Source organism: Thermobia domestica, chromosome 8 (genome assembly GCF_964235325.1).
Source record: "Thermobia domestica chromosome 8, izTheDome1.hap1.1, whole genome shotgun sequence".
Classification (NCBI taxonomy): Eukaryota; Metazoa; Arthropoda; class Insecta; order Zygentoma; family Lepismatidae; genus Thermobia; species Thermobia domestica.
The window spans coordinates 150,199,165-150,225,088 of record NC_137461.1 but is presented as its reverse complement, the minus strand read 5'-3'; the positions used below and the strand labels follow the sequence as shown (position 1 = coordinate 150,225,088).

At 37.0% G+C, this 25,924-nt stretch overlaps 1 protein-coding gene across 2 annotated transcripts in view; it reads right to left on the bottom strand.

The window, feature by feature from the left end:
* The window catches only part of LOC145691857 (retinaldehyde-binding protein 1-like), a 62,837-nt gene that overhangs the window by 31,563 nt on the left and 5,350 nt on the right, over positions 1-25,924 (bottom strand). For both annotated transcript variants that reach the window (XM_081767170.1, XM_081767169.1), the window contains exons 2-4: positions 20,523-20,614; positions 14,313-14,463; positions 9,166-9,362 (exon numbers count right to left, since the gene is read on the bottom strand). In XM_081767170.1, coding sequence (XP_081623296.1) covers positions 9,166-9,362; positions 14,313-14,463; positions 20,523-20,614 — 440 coding nt within the window. The remainder of the gene's footprint in view (positions 1-9,165; positions 9,363-14,312; positions 14,464-20,522; positions 20,615-25,924) is intronic.

Here is a 25,924-nt window from a genome sequence, read left to right as displayed (position 1 = left end):
AGTCCATTTTGATGTGTGTTTTGCCGTCAATTAGAATGCATCGAGACGATACGGTTCTCTAGAACACGTTTTAGCACGTTGTTTCTGATCCATACATCTTTGGGCGCTTTCTGCTTTTGGTTTGATCACATGTTTTGTTATGACTTATCCCTTTCACCGTTCATTTTGTAGTAATTACCGTTTTGCCTACATTTTGAGCTGACAAATGGGGTCTCGTCATCAAAACACGCAGTCTTCCCTTACAAACTTGTAACAAATATCTCTTGTTTCCGTCCTCTTTGTTTTAAAAATTTAATAACACAATGTTCCCCAAACTTCATTATCTCCTTTCTGGCACTCGAATATGATACACAACAAAAAATAAGGTGTTGAAACAACACAAAATGACTAGCATTTTAGCGTGGTACTTGTGTGTCAATTCTACACCAAGCACATGTCCTTAGAGCATATCAGAAATACCTTGTTACTGGCTGTGAGTATTTGCATTGTTTTTTATTGTTTGGTATGAGCGAAGTTTTGCGAAATATATTTCGCACTTATGGCACTAACTAATAACATTCTATGTTTTCTTTAATCTGTCACAATAATATTGCTGTAAACCTGCTTATCATCTGACAACAGTTACATACATAGCAGTGCTTCCATCTGTTTTCTTTATCTGTTATTCTTGTGTCTTAGCAGGTACGAACAGAAAATGGCAGAACTTTTGCCTATGTAACACTTGTCAGACGATTCACAGGTTTACAACAATATTATTGCGACCGATTACAGAAAACATAGAACATTATTCGTTACTTGTCATAAGTGCCAAATATATTTCGTAAAGCTTTGCTCATATTAAAAGATAAATACCAATACAAATTCTCTCGGGTAGTAACGAGTTTTTACTGATATGCCCGGAAGGCGATGTAGTTGGTGATCATCTTTCAGGTCGATAGTAATATCAACAACATCAGCTGTGACGTACCAAACGTCAGCACGGCTGTTTTTTGTACTCCTGTCCTCGATCCTGGGACTTGCTCGACAGATATTCGCTGAGCAACAGCTATCAGACTTATCTCAGCCAAGGGTAGCTCGTTGCGACACGTTTAGACTGGGGCATTTCCTCACCTAGACCACTATCCGAATGGGTGGTCTTCAACCTGATACCTGTATTTGTAGTATCATCTTTGTGTTCACTAGCTATGTCTTCTCCAGGACACACTCACATCGCTTCCGGCTCTTCCGTTAAACGGAAGGAACGCCGTGGTAAACATCAACCTAATCCTGAACGCTCAAGATCGCCTCGTTCTAAAGAGGATCCTCAGTCAAAATCACCACGAGCTAAACGTCCTCATACTCTTAGTGAATCATCATCATCTACTACTACTTCAGGTCATTTCGACATGGACGAAGACTTTCCATCTTTACCTCCTTCACAGGATCCGCCTATAGTCAGCAATCATCAGTCTCCAGTAGTATCTTCTTTTCTACTCACCAATTACGACCCAAAATATCAGGATCTAAAGCAACTCTGCCTTCGACTCACCAAATACGTTTCACGTGCAAACATCAGTCAAATAGTCTCAACCCGTAAATGAATAATCATCAAAAGTCCCGACTCCAACCTGGCTGCTACACTGTTAAATACATATTCCTATGAAATCTTCGGCAAGAACGCTCATCTGTCTAAACTACCTGCTTCTAATACGAGACAACCTCCACCACCTCGTCGATCACCAGCACTCTCAGTTGTTATTCGAGGAGTACCACCTGACTATACCGATGAAGAGATTGCCGAGGAACTCAAACTTGACTGCCACACTATCCTTAAGTGTATCCGCATCAAAAACGCCTCTGGAAACACGTACATGGTCCGTGTGCTTACCAATTCCTCATCAACAATCGACAATCTTCTTTCGCATGGCGCTTACATCTATCGTAAAAAGCATAGAGTAGAAACCTTTAAATCACCGGCACCCCTCCCCGTCCGTTGTGAGATCTGCCAAGTCTATAACTCACATCACACTTCTCAATGGCCGAATACGCCCAAATGTGGTTTCTGCTCCGGATCTCACGCTACCAAAACCTGCAAAAATCTTACGCAGCCTCCACTCTGTAGTACCTGTGGTTCTAATCACCCTACCTATAGCTACAAATGCAAAGCCCGACCAACCACCGAACCTTTCAAGCCTGAACTTGTTCCTCTCCGTCCTCACGAGACTCAAGATACCACTGTTCCTCCGCCATCATCCGTATATCAACCAATCACCATCAATCAATTCTTGTCTTTCATCACTGTTACTCTTCAGAATATCCATCCTTTCCTTCGTCATCACATCTTACAACAGGTTTAACAGACAGCAAAAGCCATCCTTCACGTCGACTTTCAAGCCACATATTCTGGTCCTACTGTTTATTTTCACTCCGATGTGCTCCAAACAGCAGTGTGACTCTCTTCAATATCTATCACATAAACTAACTTTCGCTGTACCTTTCATCATGGAACTGAACTTTCTGTTTTTAAACATTCGTTCCCTATCACAACATCAACCTCTTTTTGAACAACTACTCCGGGAAGAACATGTTACTACGTTTCTTTTAAACGAAACGTATCTGACCCCGCGCCTCCATCCACGTATCTCTGGTTATCAGTTAGTTCGACATGATAATGCTCTTCCAGCACGTCGTGCTAATGGTGGAGTCGCCATCGGCTTTCCACGCAATGTTCCTTATCGCCAGCATCTATCTACTGTTCCTAATCTTCCTGAACATCTCATTTTTACGCTTTAGTTTAAACATCTATCTGTCACTGTTGCTACTCTTTATGTTCGTCCCGGTCATCCCAATCCGCAAGACTTCTTTCACTACATCTCTTCTCATTTCCGCTCTTTCATTATTATGGCCGATCTGAACTTCCATAGCCGCTCAGCCCACCAGAAACTAGACTTTCAAACGTATATCACTATTGTCCGTTCACTGTAGCTTGGCGCTGTGTTTTGACACAAAACCTGGCCAGCGAATCTTGGCAGTCCTTCCCCTACTTTCCCCTTATAGCAGTTGTAACAGTGGAACTAACTCATCAATTTTAGCACTAGTAGGGTTTGGTATTTGCAAGTTGCGTAAATTTCGAAAGAGTTTACTTCTTCTCTAATCAGGACCGTAACTTGTGTGGGACAGGGGAGGGGCAACTACCCCCCAGGGAGGTTCCCCGCCGTTCGAAGGGGCCCATTTGGAGACGAAATTTTCTTAATCCATATACAATACGAACATGAAATTATAAATGAAGCATTAAACAGTTTCACTACATTACATAAAGCAGCGCACAAAAGGTAAATAAAACAAAAGTGAGCCTTGTGCCCACTTCAGTAAGAAACGTCTATTATTAGGGGCCCTAGAAATAACATTTATTCGTATTGCTTTGAGATTTGTCAATATTGTCCCCTTAATTAATTTGTCATGTATGGAATGGGCCCAAGGGCGTAAGTAACGGCCCCGCAGACCTTGCCGTGAGGGAGGGCCGACAGGCTCCGGGGGACATAAATAGTAAGAAAAAGTTAGAAAGAGGGGGGCCAAGAATGAGAAAAACAACTTTTTCTAGGACGCCCAAATACACATATTAATGCTTGCCCCCCAGAAAAAAAATATAAGTTACGGCGCTGTCTCTAATGTGAATTTATTGGTACACTTCTGCTAATAGTTAACTATATCAGGTTGGTCTCTTTAAACCGGTTGGGCCGTGGAGAGAAACAATATTACAGGAGGATAGTATTCATATTTTAAGAAGGTGGGGAAAGGAGAGCAAGGATGAGAAAGATGAGAAGAAAGAAAGAAAGAGAATGAAAGAAACACTTCTACATTTACTTCATAATGAATTTAAACACACATAAACGAAAAAGGGATGTCGGAACCCACCACCATAATATTTGTGGAAGTGTTGACAACATAATATTCTGAAGGAATATATTTCCCGCCAATTCTGAGGCCTCGGTGTTTGGCCCAATTCTGGCCTTGCAGCAGTGGCGGATCCAGGGGGCGATCATGGCGATTGCCCCCAGGAAAGAAACCTTTCTCATTTTATATATTTAAATAAAACCCAATCCCAGAGTTTGGAGCTCTTAAAAATAGCTCTAAGTAGCAGTATTAAAACCCACCGCCCTCAAGAAGTCCGTCCTGGATCCGCCCCTGCCTTACAGAAGCTACTATCTAGTCATTCACCTCGTGGGACTGAGGAAAACCTTAATAAGGAATACCGGCCAGAGCCGCGTTCATGCCCACACTCGATCTACCTATTTTAATGCCTTTTTTCGTGTTGCACAGTGTCTGGTAAGGGCACCCAAACAGGGCAAATGTGTACAGCTTTAAAATGTTTAAATGTTAAAATTCGCTTTATATTGTACTTTGAACACTTAATTCAATGTGTATTACATTCTTCTTACAGCAGCATGGTTTATTTCCTAATACTTTAAGTCTATGGTTGTTAGTATTTATAATTATTGCATCATACTAATCCTTCTCAAAGCTCGTTCAATTATAATGAAATTCTACACTTAACAGTTTGCAACATTGCAACCCTTCACCAACAGGCAATATTTGGGGAGAATATTTCCACCTATATTCGCATCGAAATTCCCAGCCCTTGTTTACAATCAGTACAATATGTTTCTGTCGCCTTATCATGAAAACAACGCTGTCCAGCGAACCTAACGGTCTTCGCTACCTCTGTTTATTGTTTACAACACAAACTGCCATCTTCCAATATTGCCAGGCGTACAAGGTTTTCGCACACTTTCGAACAAGAACACTTGTACAAAATTGAGTGTGCATTATATGTAAGATTGTATTACATAATAACTAACTCAATTTTTCATAACGTTAATATCTTAGTCATCTCAAAAGCAGCAATTTATGTAGTAATAGCACTTGGTCCATGACTGTGCAGAAGTAGGTACATTCGGTTCGGAGATTCATGTGCCTGGCAACCATGAATTAACCATGTAGGGGTGAGAAGCAAGGTTTTGACGCTCGCACTACAATTGTTGTTTGTAAACAATCTTCCATCCTAGAGTGAACAGACAATACCCACACTACTGGGTGCATTCACACTCTTCCAAAACCAACTCGTCCCGAAAGTAACTCCACCCCGGACGTGGTAATAACATCCGCCAATCTCTCCCCACGCTGTGCGATCACGGTCTTGGACCCGAGCGACCATGTCCCTCTCCGACGATCCCGTTCTAATACTCCTCGTTTCGATCAAGCTGACTGGGTTCGTTACCGTTCCTATATCTCTGAAAACCTCTCTGATGTTTCGCCTCCAACTACAGAATTAGAACTCTATACGACTCTTGACACTGTCACCAACACCATTCACTCAGCGTCGCAGAACTACATCCCACAATTTGTAATCAGACCACACCAACCGCCACTCCCACCCCACTATCTCTCACTCATCACACGCTCCCGCCAACTATATCGAGATTTTACCCGTACAGGAAATCCTGAATCCCTTCGCCTCCACCGCCAGTACCAAAGTACAGTCCATAATTATCTCGTGGCTTACAAGCGCCGCAGCTGGATTAAAACGTGCAACACTCTTGCTGACACCTCTCATCCCACCAAGTTCTGGAAGCGTTTCCATCAACTCACTGGCAAAAGTACCCGTACCCCCTACCCACTTCTCGATGGCGATCATCCTCTTTCAGACGATACTACCAAAGCTAACGCCTTTGCAACACATCTTCAAGGTATTTTCACCCCAACTGCGCCTGATCCAACTATCCGCCACCATCCTACTGATCATCTAAACCTTTCCTCACCCCGATCATGAGCTTCCTCTAAACAATCCACTCACTGTCCCCATCACTGTCCCGGAAATCTGTCAAACCGTCTTTCGAAAAAAGAACACTGCTTCCGATATAGATAAAATCACATATCGTCATATCAAGGAAGGTCCTTATATCTTACATTACCTCCTTTCCGTTATTTTTACCTTCATCTTTCGCACTGGCTTTTATCTCATACCCTGGAAAAGCTCTACCACATTAATGTTTCTTAAACCCAACAAATCAGCGAACTCAGTTTCCTCTTATCGCCCTATCCAACTCACAATAGAATTTAGCAAAATTCTCGAACATATCCTTGTCACCCGTCTCCACACCCATCTCACTGCTTATAATTTACTCTGTCTCCATCAAGCTGGTTTCCTCCCTTCCTTTAGCATCTCAGATCAACTTCTTCGCCTCACTACTTTCATCACCAACCAGTTCAACACTTCCAAACCATCCTGTCTTCTGTTATTTTATCTCGAAAAAGTTTTCGACAAGGTATGGCACCTGGGCCTTCTCTATAAACTCTTTCACTTCAATCTACCCTATTGTTACATTCGTCTTATCTATCACTTTCTAACCTGTCGCCTTAGCTACGTATCCATTAACAATCATCTATCTCATCCCATTTTTCTTCACTCAGGTGTTCCACAAGGCTCGGCTCTCTCACCCCTTCTCTATCTTCTTTATGTCGCAGATTTTCCTACTCTACCCGCCAATGTCACCCTTTTTCAATATGCCGATGACACTGCCCTTCTTGCTACAGGAAATACCATCTCTCGCCTTAAACTCTTACTCCAACCCGCCATCGATTCCTTTCTTTCTTGGTACCACACGTGGCGACTTACCATCAATGCCACAAAAACTCAGGCGATCATCTTCTTACCACCTGGCCAACGGTCCCGTGTCTATCGTAACCCCGCCAACCTCCAACTTCACATTTCGCACACTCCTATTACCATCAGTAAAACAGTCACCTACTTAGGCGTTACTATTGATCAACACCTCAAATGGACTCCCTTCCTCAAGTATATCTGTCAGAAGGCCTATTCTCGCCTTAATCTTCTTCGTCGCCTGACCGGTACCACGTGGGGTCTTTCTGCTAACACACTTCTGAATACCTATAAAGCTTTCCTCCGACCAGTCCTCACTTATGGCTTTACAGCTTGGGTCGATGCTCCTCCCTCTTTCTACAAACGCCTTCAAATTCTGGAACGCCATGCACTCCGGCTTGCTTTCCGAATCCGTCTGCCTAGCCCCACCCGTGATTTATACGCCCGTACACCATTTCCCCATATTCTCTATCATCTTGAAACTCTCCGCTTACGATACATCTCGCAGCGCTTCCAGAACCACCATCCGCTTCTCTTCGACACTATGCACGTCAACGCCACCTTCCGTAAAACGGTATTACTTCGCCATACTCCCTTATCTTTACTCTTTACTCTCTACTACTACTCCCTACCGCCAGATAATTTTCACCTTCATCACGCATCTTCATTCATCTTCCATTTTTCCATCTACTGCACAGTAGTCCTACTGTTTCACTAAGCCTCCCACTGTCTACATCACGATCCAGAGTAGCCCTGGATCAGAAGATAACATGCATATGTCTACTCTAACCATCTCCCTGTTGTTGTGATATCTACTGCACCTCATTCTCATCTCATCCCATCCTAATTGAATGATTATGATCAAAGGCCATAATGTCCTTGCAGCTCAAAGACAGTCCCGCTGCTGCGAATTGATGCTTCCTTCCACATTGTTTTTTGGATTTTATATGGAAATAAAGAAATAAATAAAAACTGGTTTCTAACCATCCACCTTTTACCTATCTCCGTTCAGTTTTCCTTTCCTCCCTCATCCCTCAATAAAGGGTGTGACCCTTTGGGTGGGTGCTAGTCGTAAGCGGCTAAAAAAAAGTTGGTGATGAATTAAAACACAAGTAACACGCTAAAGTAGTAGTCATTTTGTGTTGTTTCAACACCTCATTTTTTACAGTGTACATTCACTGATTTGGCGATACCTCGCATTGAAAGATTCTTCCGAGAGCAAAATATTTGTAGTATTAATTTTTGCATCACTTCTCTAATACGTAACATTGCTACTCACTTTCATGTACAGAACAAATCTTTGCTCTGGCATTTAAACTATGGTCGTGTCGCTTTGTGGAATGCAATTTATGAGACACTAATGAAAACTCTGTGCAGTTGTGAGGTGTATATTTTTACGATATTTTTGATTTCGTATCAGTTAATGATTGATATATATATATATATATATATATATATATATATATATATATATATAATTGTGATGGCTTTAGCAAACAGCCTTAATCAGCTACAGTTTGTGTCTTATATAAAAGTTCATCTTAATTTGTATATTGTAAAATTCTCCCTATGAAGAGGTAGGTAGAGCTTGGTAGATTAAAATTATATGTCCGGGATCTTTTCCCACTACCGCTTTTATTATAAAATCTACTATAAATAGTATTGTACAAGAATGTCATTTCTCTAATACGAAGTAGAGAAAGGTGACCCAAGGCCTAAACAGTCTGGTTAGAATCTTCACAGAGCTCCGTAGCAAGCTGGGTGGATTGGATTAGGAATCCCCAAAGTTCCGAAGTGAGCAGAGAGGAAGTTAAGAGTCACAGAGCTAGAGTGACGTTGGAAATTCCGGTAGAGCTTCGAAGCAAGCTAAGCGGGAGGAAAGGAAAGGCCTTGAGTTACGAAGCAAACTAGAGGCTTTGGATTGAGTATCTCTTAGAGCTCCAGATAAACTAAAGGAGGAGTTACCAATCACAGACTGGTGGCCATGGAATCCTCTCCGTTATATAGACTCTCCGGGAGGCGGTGGAACTACTTTTCCTTAGTCGTCATGTGATTGTAGGTGTCGCTCATGTGTCCGTCGCCAGCAACTTAAAGTACTGCAAAGTAAGGCATAATACTCCATCGTAAAGTGCGCGTGATTGTTGTTCATAAATGGGAGGACGTGCAGAATGGCTTGTAAACATAATCACATGCTGGGTGTATGTAAACACAAGCACGTGGTATATTACAATATTATATAAAGGTTTGGAAAGGTGAGTTTCTAATTTAAAAGTCTTACTTGACCTGTCACAGTTTTAACTTTACACTGGCTTAAGGACTTTTTATCTTATGAGAAACATAACGGTAGAGTCTAGTGACTGAACAAAATATTATAGGTATCAAAACAAAAGATATAAATTCAAAATTCTGATTTTATATACTATGTTATTTTCAAACCATTCAATCAGTTAAGCATTTCATTATCGGCTTATTGTAACATATGAATCTATTAGAAGTAATGCATTTTTTTTTCATCTCTGACCTACCTGATATAATTTGGAAGAGAACATCATAGTAGAGATGCTAAACCATTTTACTAGTTTCCAACTCATATTTTTTCCTGAAACAATAGCTCGCGCTCCACGTGATTTCACAGTTTCTTCATGGTCAATAAGAATATGCATCATAATATCCGTTAATTTCATAAACTCGTTGAACGTTATTTTTGATGGGTCTATATTTCCTGTCGGCAGAAATAAAATGTTGGTAGAATAATTCATATTTTAAACTCATTCTTATTTATAACCATAGTACGTATTTCCATTACCCTTATCCTTGTAAGCGGGGCCTCCCAGGCTCAGTAGCTTCATATTTTTTTTTTCGAATTTCTGAATAACCATAAATATTTCGATGCCATAAATGTCTGAATTCTTCTATCTTTAGTCGAAGTTAAAGTCATGAACATATCGAGTTGGTAAGGCTAATAGAGTTGGTAAGGCCCCAGTTGCAGTCTACGTTACAAAACTATCTTTCCAGGACAAGGGTTAAATTTTACTTTTGATAAAGATCTTTTTTATTTACAATAATTCATACAATATAAATATACTTGTATAAGTTACATTACTTTATGCACATAGGTAATTATAATGAAAGAGTATATTTACAATTTCTGTAATGACTATTCCTTATATAAATTATAAAACCTGTTAGACGTCTTTCTGATCACGACAATGTTGGGCGGTAAATGATTAAGCCGTAAATTTAAAATTGTTCAAAAGAAGAAATTAATTTTGTTACGATGAGTTCATTGGTATATAAATTTGTTTTATGCAGAATTTATAGTTCTTTTAATACTTGAAATATCGTAATAAGGGAAATTATACTCGTAGTTTATGGCAAACACGATTCAATATTCCGCTTCACTCCTTCGATTACAAAATATTTTGTATACGTAGAAAATCACATACAAATCACAATATCGGAGCAGTGAATCGAAACAACCTAAAACAATAGACAACGAAATATTAAAAAGTATTGTACAGAATATGCACATACTCCAGAAATTAGATTCATTTTCTAAACAATTTAATTGAGAAACACAAGTAAAGTATTCATAGCCTAACAGTAAAACTGAAAGGAAATATTCACAAATGAATCTACTATCTACAGGATGTCAATATAATAATCTACACTAGCAACCACCATTACACTGGATCATTCAATAGATAATATCGTATTTCTGCACCGTGAGGAAAAAGAAAGATAACTTTCCTGGAACACTACCGTTAGTCAGGAAAAATCTACATTTTGACTCCACAACACTCTCTTACCTGTCAACAGAATGCAATTGAATTCTGAATTGTAGAATTCCCCGCTGAAAGAAATTGCCGGATTTGGAGGGAATTAATTGAGTCACTGTTCGTTCCACGACATCTTGCAGTGCTTCACCGGAAAGATTTCTTTGCAGGCTGTGAAAAAGACAGTAGTCTGTTGGTTCAAGAGCCTGTAAAAACGCTAGATGCGGAATTTTCTCCCAGCCTCATTCCTCGATCTTATTACAGATCTTTATTGCAGCATGTTTGTGCGCGCGATATCACCATAGACAAGTACACCCTTGCGATGAATCAAGAAGAACGTTTATCCAACAATGTTGCTGACAGTAGACATCTGCATTGATTGTTTGGTTCATTGTTGTCAAAGTGAATTATTCCACGGATATCCCACCAAATGCTCAACATCATGTTGTGGGGGCTAGAGGTCATGTATTGGCACAGTTCCTGCGTCCAACTCCAAACTTACCCACTAACGTTTGTGTGGAATGTTATGGTAGAATACCCAAGTTTCAACCTGTGTGTTTCAACCTATATACTCTGTTTACAAATGGCTTACGTATGGGAAACCTAGTTTTTGTGACTATTGGTCGAGTGAACCAGATCTGTATTCTGAATATATTTAAGATTTTACGCCAGTAAAACGCTTGTTCCCTTCTCTCCCATCTCCATCTCAACGATAACCCGTTTGTGTGGAAGGAATTCACATGATTGTAACAAGCTGTATAAAATTCTCCTTTTAACTCATGAATTACAAGTTACTTTTACGATGTTTCAACTGTCACACATTGTTCACTGTTGATGAACCGATGGTGAAATTGTAGGGAAGTTCTTCTTTGAAACAATACATGTGAGACAAACCTGTAAAACGAGGCTACAGAATTTGGACGCTCTGTGATAAATCAGACTATAATTTGAAATTTCAAGTGTATACAGGAAACGTCCAGAGAAAAATAAGGCAACAATTTTTGAAAACAGTAGTGTTGGACTTATTGACAGAATGGAAGGCAAAATTCATATAATATACATAGATAACTACTTTCCATCCTATTACCTATTCGAGATATTGAAGCAAAACCAAATATTTGCTTGCGGAACAGCAAATCCTAGAACAAAATTGCTTTCAATGCTTAGTAATGGAAAGACATAAAAAGAGGAGAATTTAATCTTTCTGTAAGCACAGACGAAATTATTGTGTGTAAGTAAAATGATAATGCTATAATAGAATTGTGAATTTAATCTCTTCATTGCATCAACCATCCGAAATCTCAGCATTATCCAGAAGAACAAAGATGAAAGCCATCAGGAAATATCTTGCTCTAATGCACTCAAAGATTATAATACAAACATGGAATTTGTTGATAGCTTTGATCGTTTGAAATCAGAGTATGCACTAGACAGGAAAAGCAAGAAGAATGGTGCAGGTTATTTTACCACTTTCTTGATTGCTGTGTGACATTCATCTTGTATAAAGAACTTGACATGGATCAATTCACCAAGAAAGATTTGAAGCACAGTATGTATAAATCCTATTGTTAAAATGATGATGGAAATATGTCAGAATTTGTGTATTATATATAAAATAATAAAAATAAACATACATAAAATTTTTATCCCGGAACATTTTTGTACGTTGTACAGTAATTTGCTCCTTAATCGACAAGCCTGGTCAATAAAATATAACTAGTTTCCTCATCTCTATACACAGGATGCCTAGGTTCTCCATGGACTTGTTACATGGCAACATGTAACATGCAGCTGCAGACTGCAGTGCAGATAATTTGTCATTGACAAAGAACAGCTAAACGTATAAAGAACCCCATTACCTTAAATGGCTTAGAGCTTCGTTAAACCTAAATACGGTTTTGGTTCCTATTATTGCAACTGTATACAGTACAAAAGACAATACAGCAGTGCTCTATGAGATTTAATTTACGATGTTAAAACTTTGCAATAAACAATTTAATGAACGTTAACTTTGAAAGTGGCCCTGTTTTCGATTCCCGGTGGGGACACTCGATTGGAAAGTGTAAAAGCCCTTTTCAGGCAAGGCATAATCAGTGAGATTTTCCTGTTTTTCTCTCATTCGCATTAAGCAAATGCCGGAATGGTAAGTAATACAAAGGTTCCAGGACGCTTTTTCCTTCCTCATTTCTCCAGATAGTGTGATCGCCGATGGACGTCATCCCTCAAACGCAACGGGCTAAAATGGCCATAGATGTAGAAAGTTCAGAAACATCATAACTCCTATACCCAGTTAACTTCGAAAGTTTCTTTATTTTTAGGAAATTCAGCTGTAACAAATAATATGATTAAACATACATTTAAAATATCGAAGACAGTAAAATAAAATATTTTTAAAAAAGAACGTAGCTGTTGAGTACATTGGAATGAACCTATATAAAGCAGTAACTGAACATTGATCACAATTTAGAGTGAACTAAATTTGCACCTAACATACTAAATCTTCCTCCTTCCCATTCGTGACAAGTCATTGCAGGGCCAAGGACTGGGTAGAAATAAGACTACTGTACACTTTCTAGACTTCAGTATTTACAGGAAGTGGTGGTTGTGGTTGACCACGAGACGAGATGAAACAGAATTTATCAGATATTCATGTTACAAAGACACAGTAAACTCTGTGTAGCATTGGATCGTAGAATAAAATACTGCCCCATAGAGGATCGACGTCCGGCTGCCCAATTGATGGGTAGGCCAAGAGTTAGTAATATTATTCAACTATGAAAAAGGAAATAACTCATCTCTCAATTCAACTATAAAAAAGACTACCTATAGTTTTAGTACCTGCTTGGGAATTAAAACAAGAAATTGTCAAAGATTTTCGTACCCAGATCTCAGACATACAAATTGCTATTCGAGTTCATACGGATTTTATGATGCAAGTATATGTAGATCGGAAATTTTTATCTAGGCGAGAGGCAACCAAATTCATGGTTTGCACTATGTTAAATATTTATTCTCAGTGCTCATACTGTGATTTATACAGCTAACATTAAAGGCGTTCATTTGATGTTATGAGTGGACTCTGAGACCTATAATTCGGTCAGTATTTATCTTCATTTCTTTCTTTCTTCTCTGTTTTCAGGGAAATACCATTTTACAGACTACCAATACATGATCCTGGCATATTTATAATAGTATTAATTTAGCAACAATGGCATGGCACCACCTAGACCTCGGAATAGGATTCAGACATGGGATCTAGGTCCTGGATCTAGATACAGATCTTCGGATTTACGAAGGCTGCACGAGCTTCAACTCCACAGAATGGCTATTAATCACCAACGTTTATTCATTAGTCTTTATTGTGATCAGACATCACTTCTTCTCTTAGTAAATACGTGAGCAGTAGTTACACTAATGGGTTTGAGCAAGTAGTAGAATCGAGACAACATTTTAGTAATGCAGGCGGTTCCCGAGTTCTCATTAAGCATAAAATAACAGTGGAACTATTATTTAAGAAATAAGACTTTAAATTGCCTATTATAGCAATATAACAGCGATCTCAGAAAGCTACAATTATGAAAACAACATGACCATATCTTAGAATCCATTTAGTTTAGAAACACAAAATTTGGTACTCAGGCTTCTCATTTACAGTACTAAAACACGTATTTCAGCGTTTCTAGATGTTTGAGCATGGAATAAAACGAGATGGGGATGATCTACTAAGATGTCCATACGAGGCGTTCGCATTTCATGTGAGACTTCTCGAGTTCACCCAAATTCTATTTGAAAGGTGCAAAAGAAAGAACGCAAAATGTTGTCCAAGACATAGGAATTTGCTAGTCTACGTACTGTACATAACTGTACTGTATTAATTAGGTGATGAATTTACGTACCTTCATAGCACACAAATATTAACTGTCCATCTTTTCCTCTTGTCTTCAATATTCTGTAGATATTATGGCTAAAAAGATGCTTCAATTCAAGGGGAGATCCAAAATGGAAATTTTCTTTGTAGTCGTACCGTGTTTTGTGGAACTTTTTTACCTGTAAGAAAAATATTTTCTTACTTTACCTTGTATCCAGGTGAGATATGCTATTTATGATAAATTTAAGAAATTTTAAGATTGAAATATAGGCCAGTAACATATTTGAGGTAGCTTATTGAATTAATTTAATAAAGTATAGGACTGATAATTAAATAATGAGAAATAAGCCTACCTTGAAAAGTTATTTTTAAATAAACCTGTGTCTAGAATACAAATACAAATTAAAATCTCTGTTCATCATATGTAACAATGAAAAGTGACTGAATATGTTGTAGTCAGAGTGCGCCATCAAGATGAGTTATCAACTCAACAAATTCAGCTTCTTGTCTTGTTCGGTCAGATCGTCAATAGGCTACAGTTGTTCGACAAAATCCAAAATATCTGTCATTTTTTATTTGCTTAATTTTTATAGTTTCTTTCTTTGTTTTGATTGTTTTCATATTTTTATGGACTCATCAGTTTTATAAACTAACTGTTAAGTTGTGAAAACACAAGTTTGATTCATTTGAGATTTCCTTCATGCGAAGAGTACTTTGAGTTCTCACAGCGTCACAGTGTTTATGTTTAATTACTATGCTGGTGGTAATTATTAAATTGATTACTAATTAAGGTACTTAGCCCTCCTCGGGTGGTAATTATTTATTAGATTGATTACTAATTAAGGTACTTAGCCCTCCTCGTTTGTCCAATGGCTATCACGCAGTTCGTTTCCCTTTGGGTGAGATTTGAGATTACGCAGGTTCAGATTCCGCCTTAAGCTACAAATCTGTCTCATGTAGCTTCGGTGCTGAAAATGAATGCCAAACTGCAGCCAACAAAATGATTAAGGTGCATAAGTGTAATAAATTTTGTAAAACTTTGTTTGATGGAATGACAAATGCTCTTCCTATTTTATAAACTTATTTTACTTCCTTTTTCTCCTCCTCCTAATTGGTCAGGATTCACAAGGTTAGATTTTCTATCGAGGCAGCGATGTCTAGGTTTCAGTGTGTTTTATAGGGACTATCTGATTTACAACTTATTTTGAAAGTGTCCAAACATGAGACATAAGGGTGTAATAAAGGTTTACTGAAGTTGAAACTTTATATTCACTTTTATTTTCACATGAGAGACAAAAATACATGGCATACTTCACACCAAAACTAAGCAGTCAATAAGATTTTAATTTCCTTTACTTTTTCGTGAAATTAATTTAGTAAACTTGTGAAGTTTCAGACATAACTAACGTTAAAGAAAAACTATATTAAAAAATATGATATAATTATGTCCTTATTGTATATGCTGAAGTATTTTCCTATCTGTTACCACCAGAAAACGAATAACGTCATGTCAGATATGGCACAAAGAGGCGAATATCATGCCAATTGGGCTTTTTAAAAAAAATTGCGTAAATTTGCAAAAAGTGTACAACACGCAGATTTCGAGTGATTTAACGCTCTTCAATTGTTATGGATCTGTAGAACGCTCAAAGTTCAATCAATCGAATGACATTTGAGCTTGTAGTGCACTTGTGTTTATGCGCATCATCATCTCCCTTTGTTTCTACATTTTCATTCCAGCAATGTATAATCATTCACTATCATTAATCATCTGTTAGGGGCAGAATCGGGACAGAATCTGTTTTAAATTAATACACATGCCGTTGATATAAAAAAAGAAGAAAGCTTGACTTGTTAGAAGTTTCTGAATCCGTTAGGCTATGTGATCTGTGTTCTGAATTATGATTTGTGATACGTAATCGGATCATGGAATGAGATTTATGTTAACGATGTAAGCTGTAATAATGATTAATTGTTACATATAGAGTTAAAATTGAAACGTTACCTTTTAAACGATATTTAGGCTATGAATTTTTAGCATTGCTGAAGTATAACATATTGGCGCAGTCGGTAGGATTTGAAGTGAACGCTAGCAAAGCCATGTTCAGGGATCCTATTTATGTTTATTTGAAATGTAATGGACAAATTATCAAATTTTTACTTGATACAGGAGCATCTGTTTCTGCTATAGGTTATAAATCACCTTTGCTGAAAGACACTTCGATCGAAACTTTTCAAGATCGTTTGAATAATGCAGACGGATCACCTATTAACACCGTGGGAAAATGTAAGGTTACTGTAGAACACAAGAACTACAAGGATTGTTTGTCCTTAATGATAATAAAACAAGATCCATTCCATCCTATCTTAGGCAGAAGTTGGTTAGATGAGTTAGAACCAGAGTGGAGGAGTCAATTGATAAATATGTTTGGTACTACAGATGATTTAAGAAAGATTGCGGGAGAAAATAGTCCATCTGTAAATGTATTGAAAGAGCAATTATTGAAGCAATTTGAAGATGTTTTCAAAGGATCTATTGATGTACCAATTAAGGATTTTAAAGTAAATATTCCTGTTAAACAAGGTGCTACGCCTATATTTAGAAAAGCGTACGATATACCGTTTGCATTACAAAGCCAAGTAAAAGACGAATTGGATAAATTATGTAAAGCAGATTTTTAAAGAAAATTACAGAAGCAGATTGGGCTACACCTATGGTAATAGTCAAAAAGAAAAATGGTAATATAAGATTGTGTTTAGACTTCAAAAGTACCCTTAATTTAGTTACTGAAAAAGGATGTTATCCTTTACCAAAAATACAAGATGTACTCAATAAGCTAACTTCAGCCAATTATTTTGTGTTATTAGATCTAAAACAGGCCTACTTACAACTCGAAGTGCAGGAAAGTTCTCAAATATACTTAGTGGTAAATACTCCTTGGGGTTTATATTTGCAACATCGATTACCTTTCGGCCTTAATTGCTCAGCTCAAATATTTCAACAATTCATGGATACAGTAACAAGAGATTTGTTTGGAGTAATTTGTTATCTGGACAATGTACTTATTTGGGGAAATACTCTGGAAGAATGTCATCAAAGAACTGTCCATGTTTTGCAGAAGTTCAAAAATTACAACATACAAATTAATAAATAAAAAAGGTGGTAATTCCTAGACAGTTAAGGGAACGGTACATGAAAAGGTTACACCAGAATCATCTAGGAGAATATACTACACTTAGATTAGCATGGCCAGACATGGTTAATGATTTCCGTTGCTACTTAAGGAAGTGTGAGATTTGTGCTGCGGTGGCAAACAATGTGCCTAAAAATAATTATTCTTCTTGGCCTACTTCAAGCAAGCCGTTTAATAGGATACATATAGACCATTGCCAATTGTTGGGTTTCCTGTTTTTAGTTGTAGTAGATACGTTTTCCCATTGGATCAAAGTGTGGAAAGTAGATTCTACTAATGCAGCTGTTACTTTAGAATGTTTGGAAGAATTATTTCAATTAGTTGGATTTCCAGAATCTATTGTGACTGATAATGGACCATCTTTTAAAGGTCAAAGATTTCAAGAATATTGTAGAAAAAGAAATATCAAATTATTAAATATACCAACGTATTCACCGGAGAGCAATGGAAGTGCAGAAAGAGCAGTGCAGACTTTTAAAAAGCTACTGATAAAACGCTATATTCAAAATGGATATAAAGTTAGCAAGCAAGCTGTGATGCAGTGGTTGAAAGAAATTAATTACACTTTATTGCATACTCCTTTGAAGGTTATACATACATCACTGGCTTCTTTGGTATTTTCTTTCAAATCTGCTACTTGGTTCAATGTAAGCACTTCAGTACCGAACTAAGAAAATAAGTGGTGTGTGAATGAAGAAAAGCCGGAACCACAATTAAAGGAAGGTATGAACGTTTGGGTACGAAATTACAGAACAGACCTTCCTAAATTTATTAAAGTAAGTTTCATTAGATACACAGGCAATAACACATTAGAAGTACTTGTTAATGGCTCAATACGTAAATGTCATACACATCAAGTAAGGATGGCTGACACAGTTTCAAGTCAAAATAAGGGAATGACAGAAGTGAAAAACACAAAATTATTCTACAAGAGAAGATGCAGTAGTGATAGTACATGTCATTCTGAGGTGGATAGGAGGGTGGATAATACTTATTTAAAACAAGACATTCCAGAAAACTTGGAAATGAGCTATAATGATAGAGAAGGAACAGTTATGACTGACGGTTGGAGAAGGCCACAAAGAAAACGGAAACCTCCTGACAGATGGGGGTATGAATGAACATTTGTTAGAGGGGAGGAGAATGTTAGGGGCAGAATCGGGACAGAATCTGTTTTAAATTAATACACATGCCGTTGATATAAAAAAGAAGAAAGCTTGACTTGTTAGAAGTTTCTGAATGATGATTTGTAATACGTAATCGGATCATGGAATGAGATTTATGTTAACGATGTAAGCTGTAATAATGATTAATTGTTACATATATAGTTAAAATTGAAACGTTACCTTTTAAACGATATTTAGGCTATGAATTTTTAGCATTGCTGAAGTATAACATCATCCCTATAATCAACATTAAATATTTAATTTAATATTCAACTAATCACACACTCCAAGTCTCTCAAGTTTGGTGCAACAGATGCACGTACTTGTTGAGATGCTATTTAGATAGAACTGTGAGGACAATATAAGCATGGAATAGTGAATTATATATGTAAAATGTTTCGAACAAGATTCCTTGTTTCTTTAATTTTAATAGAGATCTTTTTTTTTTCGCCCTTTCTAAACTGCAATAAAGCCCTTATATTCTCCCACACAGACCATATTTACTTCAGTCCAGGACTATTCGCTACCCCAGAAACTTAAATTGTTTCTGGTTTTTGTTTTGCCCACTACATTTGGTTTTATAATTGTTTCATAAGTCCTTCTTTCATCTTTTCCTTCTTTAGTAAGTCGCTCACTTGAAACTGTTTGAGAATTCTCTGGGAATTTCTGTGAAAGTGGTGTTCATGAGACATTTACTTAGTTTAGCCCAGTGGTTCTCAAACTTTCCGATAACAAGGACCCCCTGTTCATTCGGGAAGTAATCTGCGGACCCCCTTGTAACGCTATCTGAAATTTCAGATAGGTATTAAAAAGTATACTAATTCGAATTACCACTGACAAGAAAAAGGTCATGAAAAATAATGCAATAAGTAATTTATTCTAAGATACATAATTGTTTCCTAGTGAACGAAATTTCAATTGAAAATACAGTAAGTTTCAAGACTAAAAATCAATAATATTTTAAAAGGAAATTCATTGATAAACAACGTTCTCAAATATGGCGTCACGAATGTGAGGAATGAAATTCTTTATGTTTTTCCATAATTGCATTGAAATCTGGAATAATTTTTGTCACCATCAATCTTAGGTCCTATTCTACAATAAGACGATTTCGCTTTAAAGGTTTTAATACTGCAAAGAGCAGAAAAAGTCTGCTCACATACGTAAGTGGTGGGGAAAGGCATCAAATGTTGAAATGCCTTTTTAGACTACTCCTCGTACTTACAGCGCACACTCAAACCAATTTGAGTCAAGAGTTACTCGCAGTGGCATATCTAAGAACATATTTTGGGAGGGGTTTCTCATATTTTTTGAAATCCTAGAATTGGGGGAGGCTTGATGTTTATAAGCAGAGGAATGACTAACATTTACTTCTTTTTTTAAAATCTGGAATTGATGGTAACGGTGGGAGCTTTCCGCCACTTGAAGATGAAATCCATGGAATTCCGAGGCGTCGTACAATTAATTTACAAGGGTTTTTGAAAAAAGTGCCCTAACAAAGAAGACATCTCTCCCACTTGAAGTAGTTCTATATAACGGTTGACTAATTTCAGGGCAGAAATTTAGTAACGTAGGTATAATTTCTAATTCTCTCTTTTTAGTAACTGAAAAAGTACTTCTTGCGTAACAGCTGTGAGTTCCATTTTATTACAACACATTTCAATTTTTAGGCGTCGCGGATCCCCTGGCTAGGTCCCACGGACCCCCAGGAGTCTGCGGACCCCACTTTGAGAACTACTGGTTTAGCCCCTATGTACTACTTTACATTAATGACTAAAGTAGAAAAGTAGCAATAAAGTTATGTGAAAATTTACGAACCTATTACAAAACATAAATTTTCTAATGTACATAAACTCAATTTCCCTTACCAAACCTTACCTTTTCAGATGCTTTCTGTGTGTCGAGCTCATTTGACCAAAGAAACTTCATTAGATAACTGTCATCAGTGTTCACTTTGAGATTCTCCTCGGCTGGTTAAAAACAAAAAAAGTGTAACAATGTACAGCTTTTATTATACTTTAAAGTCGAATCACATAAAAAAATGCAACTTCAGTTGAAATTTTGAATAGTAGATATCTCTAAATATGACGTAATGATCAACAATAGTGACCTAAAAATATACAACTCAATACTTATTGCAAATAACTAGTTTTGCGAGTCTTAAATGTGCACAATATTTTAAAATATAAGTTGATATTTTCGAATTTGAAATGGTGCTCAAACAAAACAATGGAAAAATTAGTATAATCGAATATTGTTTATAAGTTACCACAGTTTTGCGGTCACCACTCTACTCAAATAACTACAGTTCATGCTTTGTGCAATTTCTGCCCAGTTCAGACACAGATTACCAGTTGATCTTTTTAAATAAAATATCTATATACACGACGTCTATCTCAATATTTACTTATTTGTGATGGTTGTAATATATAATAATTATCTCTACTAGGTCTACACTGAGAAAAATCGTATGTGGCGTACTTGGAAACGTAAGTTATACAGTAGAGCATCGATTATCCGAACGTCGGTCAACCGAACGACCGCTTAACCGTACTGTGTACTCGCTCGCACCTGTTACTCTCCTACCCTACCGTTCATCATCCCCCTCACTCCCAAACCAAGTTTCCCACAGTAGTCGCCGCACTGAGCCACCGCTGGCGGAACATTGCTTCTAATGGGGCCTTCATAAGGCGCTGCTGACCGCCCAAGCCGCCAGTCGCTCTGTTTCAACAATCAGCACACTTCTGTCGGTTTGGCACTGGCTGTAGAAGTACAGTCCAGTACAGTGCAGTACAGTACAGTACAGTTCGATTATCCGAACAAACCTGTTTTCCGAACACCCATGTCCCCCAATTACTTCGGATAATCGACGCTCTACTATATGTATAAGTCCTGTAGTTTTTGGACTTAACGTACAGCAAACGTATAACTGAAAAAGTATATTTTATATGTAGTTTCCGTATAAGTGTTCCGAATAAACGTACTTTCCGTACAAACGAAAAAAAAACTGTCTTTGGCGGTCAGGATCTCACATACAGATGGACGTATGTAACATATAGCTGACATATGTAACATACGTATACATATGTAATACTCGGAAGACTGTTAGATGTCAGACATCCTCCAACTACATTATGTAACATTTAAGGGCAGTACATACGTAGGATATGGATAACGTATGCTCCGTACTGATTTCTATAGTAAATATAAGGATACCGGATATTTGTACAATATACCGCTTTCCGGATAACGGATTTTTCTCTGTGTAGCAGTAATAAAATTGTAAAATAATTTCTCGAAGGTAGATGCTACCTTAGTTGTAACAGTATGCAAAAATAAATCTGGTTGTATTTTGAAACTTCAGAATGATCAATTTGTACTGTATTCGTCTTCCTTCGAAACTGGATGATAGATCCTTCACTTCACTTTTGTTACTTTTCATCCTTAAATTTAGTTTCGACTTAGAAAAACAAAGATTTGCTTTAAGAAAAACGGAAAACGTCTCAATTTCCAAACAACATTTCTTTATTTCATTCTACTTTATTTTTAAATGAGATTTGAAAGAGAGCAACACTACCTGAGCAAGAAACTGTCCTAAGAGAAAGGAAGTACTTCTACAAATTACCAGTTTGTTTCAACAAAATTAAAATGAAAAACTATCCCAACAAATACCCGTAACTACTCGTTGATCTAATTCTTTGTTTCAACTCCTTCCATGATCAATCATTTTAGATGGAATTAACATGCCATATTTTGATCCAGTTCTTCTGTTATAGTGCGTGGTGTTAGCGTAAAAATATTTCACATCCGGCTACCAGTCTGGAATTTTACACAGTTCTTACATGTATACCAAAGAACAGAAGACCGCCGGGAAACACTCGATCAAACGTCCGAACTCATGTGATGATGTCATCAAAATAGCGAAGAAGTCGATTTAAGAAACAAGCTCCATCTCCGTTATTTAAGAACCGATTTTCTTCAAAAGGCTCATTTTAAACGAAATTAAATTTGCAATAAAACATGACAACAAAACGTATCCTCTAAAATTAACCGTTTCGGAGTTATTAAAGAATTTCTTAATGTAATGAATAGTTTTTATCTTAAAAAAGCTAAACTAAATCGAAAACCGTTTGGTTTAGACGAAACACTTTGGTAGCATATTTTCTTGCAAATTTAATTTCCTTTAAAATGAGCCAAATACGAAGAAACTTTTTTCCATAAATAATGGAGATGATATATATAATGTGTTAATGATGTTATCAAAATTGAGTCAAAGAAACATGCTTTATCTCAGTTATTTATGGACCAATTTTTTTTTCGAAATTGGCTCATTTTAAAGGAAATTAAATTTGCATTAAAACATGTTAAAAAACATTTCCTCTACAATTAATCGTTTCGGAGTAATTTAAGAATTTATTAAATTAATGAGTATTTATTGAAGAAAAATACAAAAATAACTCCGAAACCCTTAATTTTAGACGAAACACTTAGTTAAAATCAGGACGGCAGTGATCACTGAAATACCGTGAATTGCAAAATTACTTTTACACTCTAAAGGCATCAGATATTTTTTCTTTTTAACCACGATTAGCTAATCTTTATATTAAACAAACTTTCAATAAAATATTGAGATTTTGTTTTACTGATTCCAATATGTATTCTATGGGGCAAAAACATGGACATTACGCAAAAGCGACGAAAAAATGCTTTCGAAACGTGGCATGAAGAAAAAAAGTAGATAATTAGCTTGGTTGAACGGAAAACGAATGAGAAGGTGTTAGAAATAGTAGCACTAGGAGAGAAAAGAATAATTTTAGATGCAATTAAGAGGAGGAAGAGGAACTGGTTGGAACTTTGGCTGCGAAGAAATTGTATTATGGGGAATGTGCTAGAGGATTTGGTAGAAGGAACGAGAGGGTGGGGAGAAGGAAACTAGTTGAAGGACGATATTAAAACAGAAAATTGCTACGTCAAGACGAAGAGACTAGCTGAGGACTACCGTACATCGAAGCTTCTAGTTGCATCAAGTGACCTGCCAATAATGGCAGAATAGCTATGATAATGATGATGATATGTTTAGGAATATTGTTCAGAAAAGAGAGAAAAAACTAAAATAATAATCATTATAACAAACTTCTTAATATATTAGAATAATTTGAGTGAAAACTGGAAACGACTCAACTGTGTGTGACCTATATTAAAAATACACACGGGTGTTTCTGGCGAGGGGGACAGGGAGACGTGTACCCCCAACATTTTGTTGAGGAGATGAAACTGGCCAGTGCTGATCTATATGAAAGAAGTACAGAGACGCAGAACAATTAATTTTATATGTGTTGTTAAATATTAGGATGATGTGATTGAAATATCCATTTGAAGTGTGCCACTTCCAAGGAAATGTATGCATGTTTCTGACGAAGGGGACAGGGAAACGTGTACCCCCAATATTTTGTTGAGGAGATGAAACTGGCCAGTGCTGATCTATATGTAAGAAGTACAAAGAGGCAAAACAAATAATTTTTTTGTGTTGTTAAATATTAGGATGGTGTGATTGAAATATCCATTTGAAGTGTGTCACTTCCAAGGAAATATATGCATGTATTTTAGAAAGCTACATTTCCTGGTTAGTCAAAGTAATCTCGGCTTCAGTCACACACTTTTGTCATTGCTTAACCAGCAACAATTGGATTTTATGACGACCAAACACCAGAGGAGTGGAAGAGTATATAGAAAGTTGATCTGCGAATTAAAAAAAAAAAAAAAAGAAATCTACAAAGAAAGAGGAATATACAATAGAAGTAAAGGTGACAAGAGAAATTGAAAAGGATAGAGGCATTTTAATAAGGTATATGAAGGTAAATTTCATGGAAATAGAAGGTAGCAAGGGAAAACTACTATGGCAATGCAGAAATTAAGATAGAAATGAACAAGATGTGAATTGAATTGAATGGGTGAATTAAGTGATTTCATAGTTGAAGAAAACTATGATGAATGGGTGAGTTAAGTGATTTCATCACTACTGCACTCAACTTAAGCATGGATCTAAAACGCATATTTTCGGTTCCAAATAAAACGTCTGGTACGTACAGAAGGCATGCGCTTGTGGATGTTCCAAGTAAATGCAAATAAGTGTCCTCCTTTACTTATCTTTGATCTAATTGAGCTTCAAGTCCCCTGTTTCAGAATCTTTAAAAAATGTAATTCTCTCATTATAACTTTGTAAGTCATGTAAAATATAGTCATTGTAAGCTCCATATGCAGCTCACGACTTTGGGACAGTTCGGAAACAAATGAACAACAAATACTGGTGGAAATACTAATGTTTAATCTGACCATTCTATTGGTAACGGCAGTATGAGGATGCAGTTAGCCTCATAATTCAAGTAAATTACCATTCACTAATAATTTTGACGTAAATTCAGTTGGGGCCTAGTAGCATTCTAGTCGTCTCCGTCCCCCTAACTTTAACTTGCCAGAGACGCCCATGGAAATTCAAAATAACGGCATCAAATTCCAAGTTATTAGAAATAACTGTACAAAATCAGTCACTTGTGATTAGGGATTATTTATTGTTGTATAATGTTACATCGCTCAAATCCTCTATGTGCTGTATACTTAAGGAGGTTAAAAGTTATATTGATAAACAATTATTCAACGTATAAACATCCACCCATGATATCAAACTTGTGGTTACATGCACTAAATTTTCGTCAATGTCATGAAAATGTTATTTCGATATTAATTTTATGTTAACATACTAATAATTTCCAATGGACGCTTGAGCATCGGAGCCAAAGACATATCCATGTAGTCGACCCCTATGGTGTACAATATTACCGATGTTCAATACTACATTTCTCTTTAGTATTGGAAGAACATCAACGCTAATATGTTTTGAAATGAAATGAAATATCTAGTTGAATATCCCACGATTATGCATCGAAGATAAGGGAGACGGTGATGATGAAAATTAATTAATTGGTGAAATGAAAAATGTAGGAGGAAACGGGAGACCTCCAGGAAACCCACGGCACATTGTGTTTGTCTACCAAAAAACTCACATGGCGCAAGCTGGGATCGAAGCAGGGACTCTATGCACAAGAGTTGAACGATCTACCACTGAGCGACCGCGGCCAAAACATGTTTTAGTTTACTTTTCGCTTATTCGTTTCTTATGGACACAACTATTCTTTGTGTGATTTCTCAAAATCCCAGAAAGTAAATGAATCAAATGATTGGTCAAAGTAAATCAGACACTGAAGTTCTTATACTTTGTAACA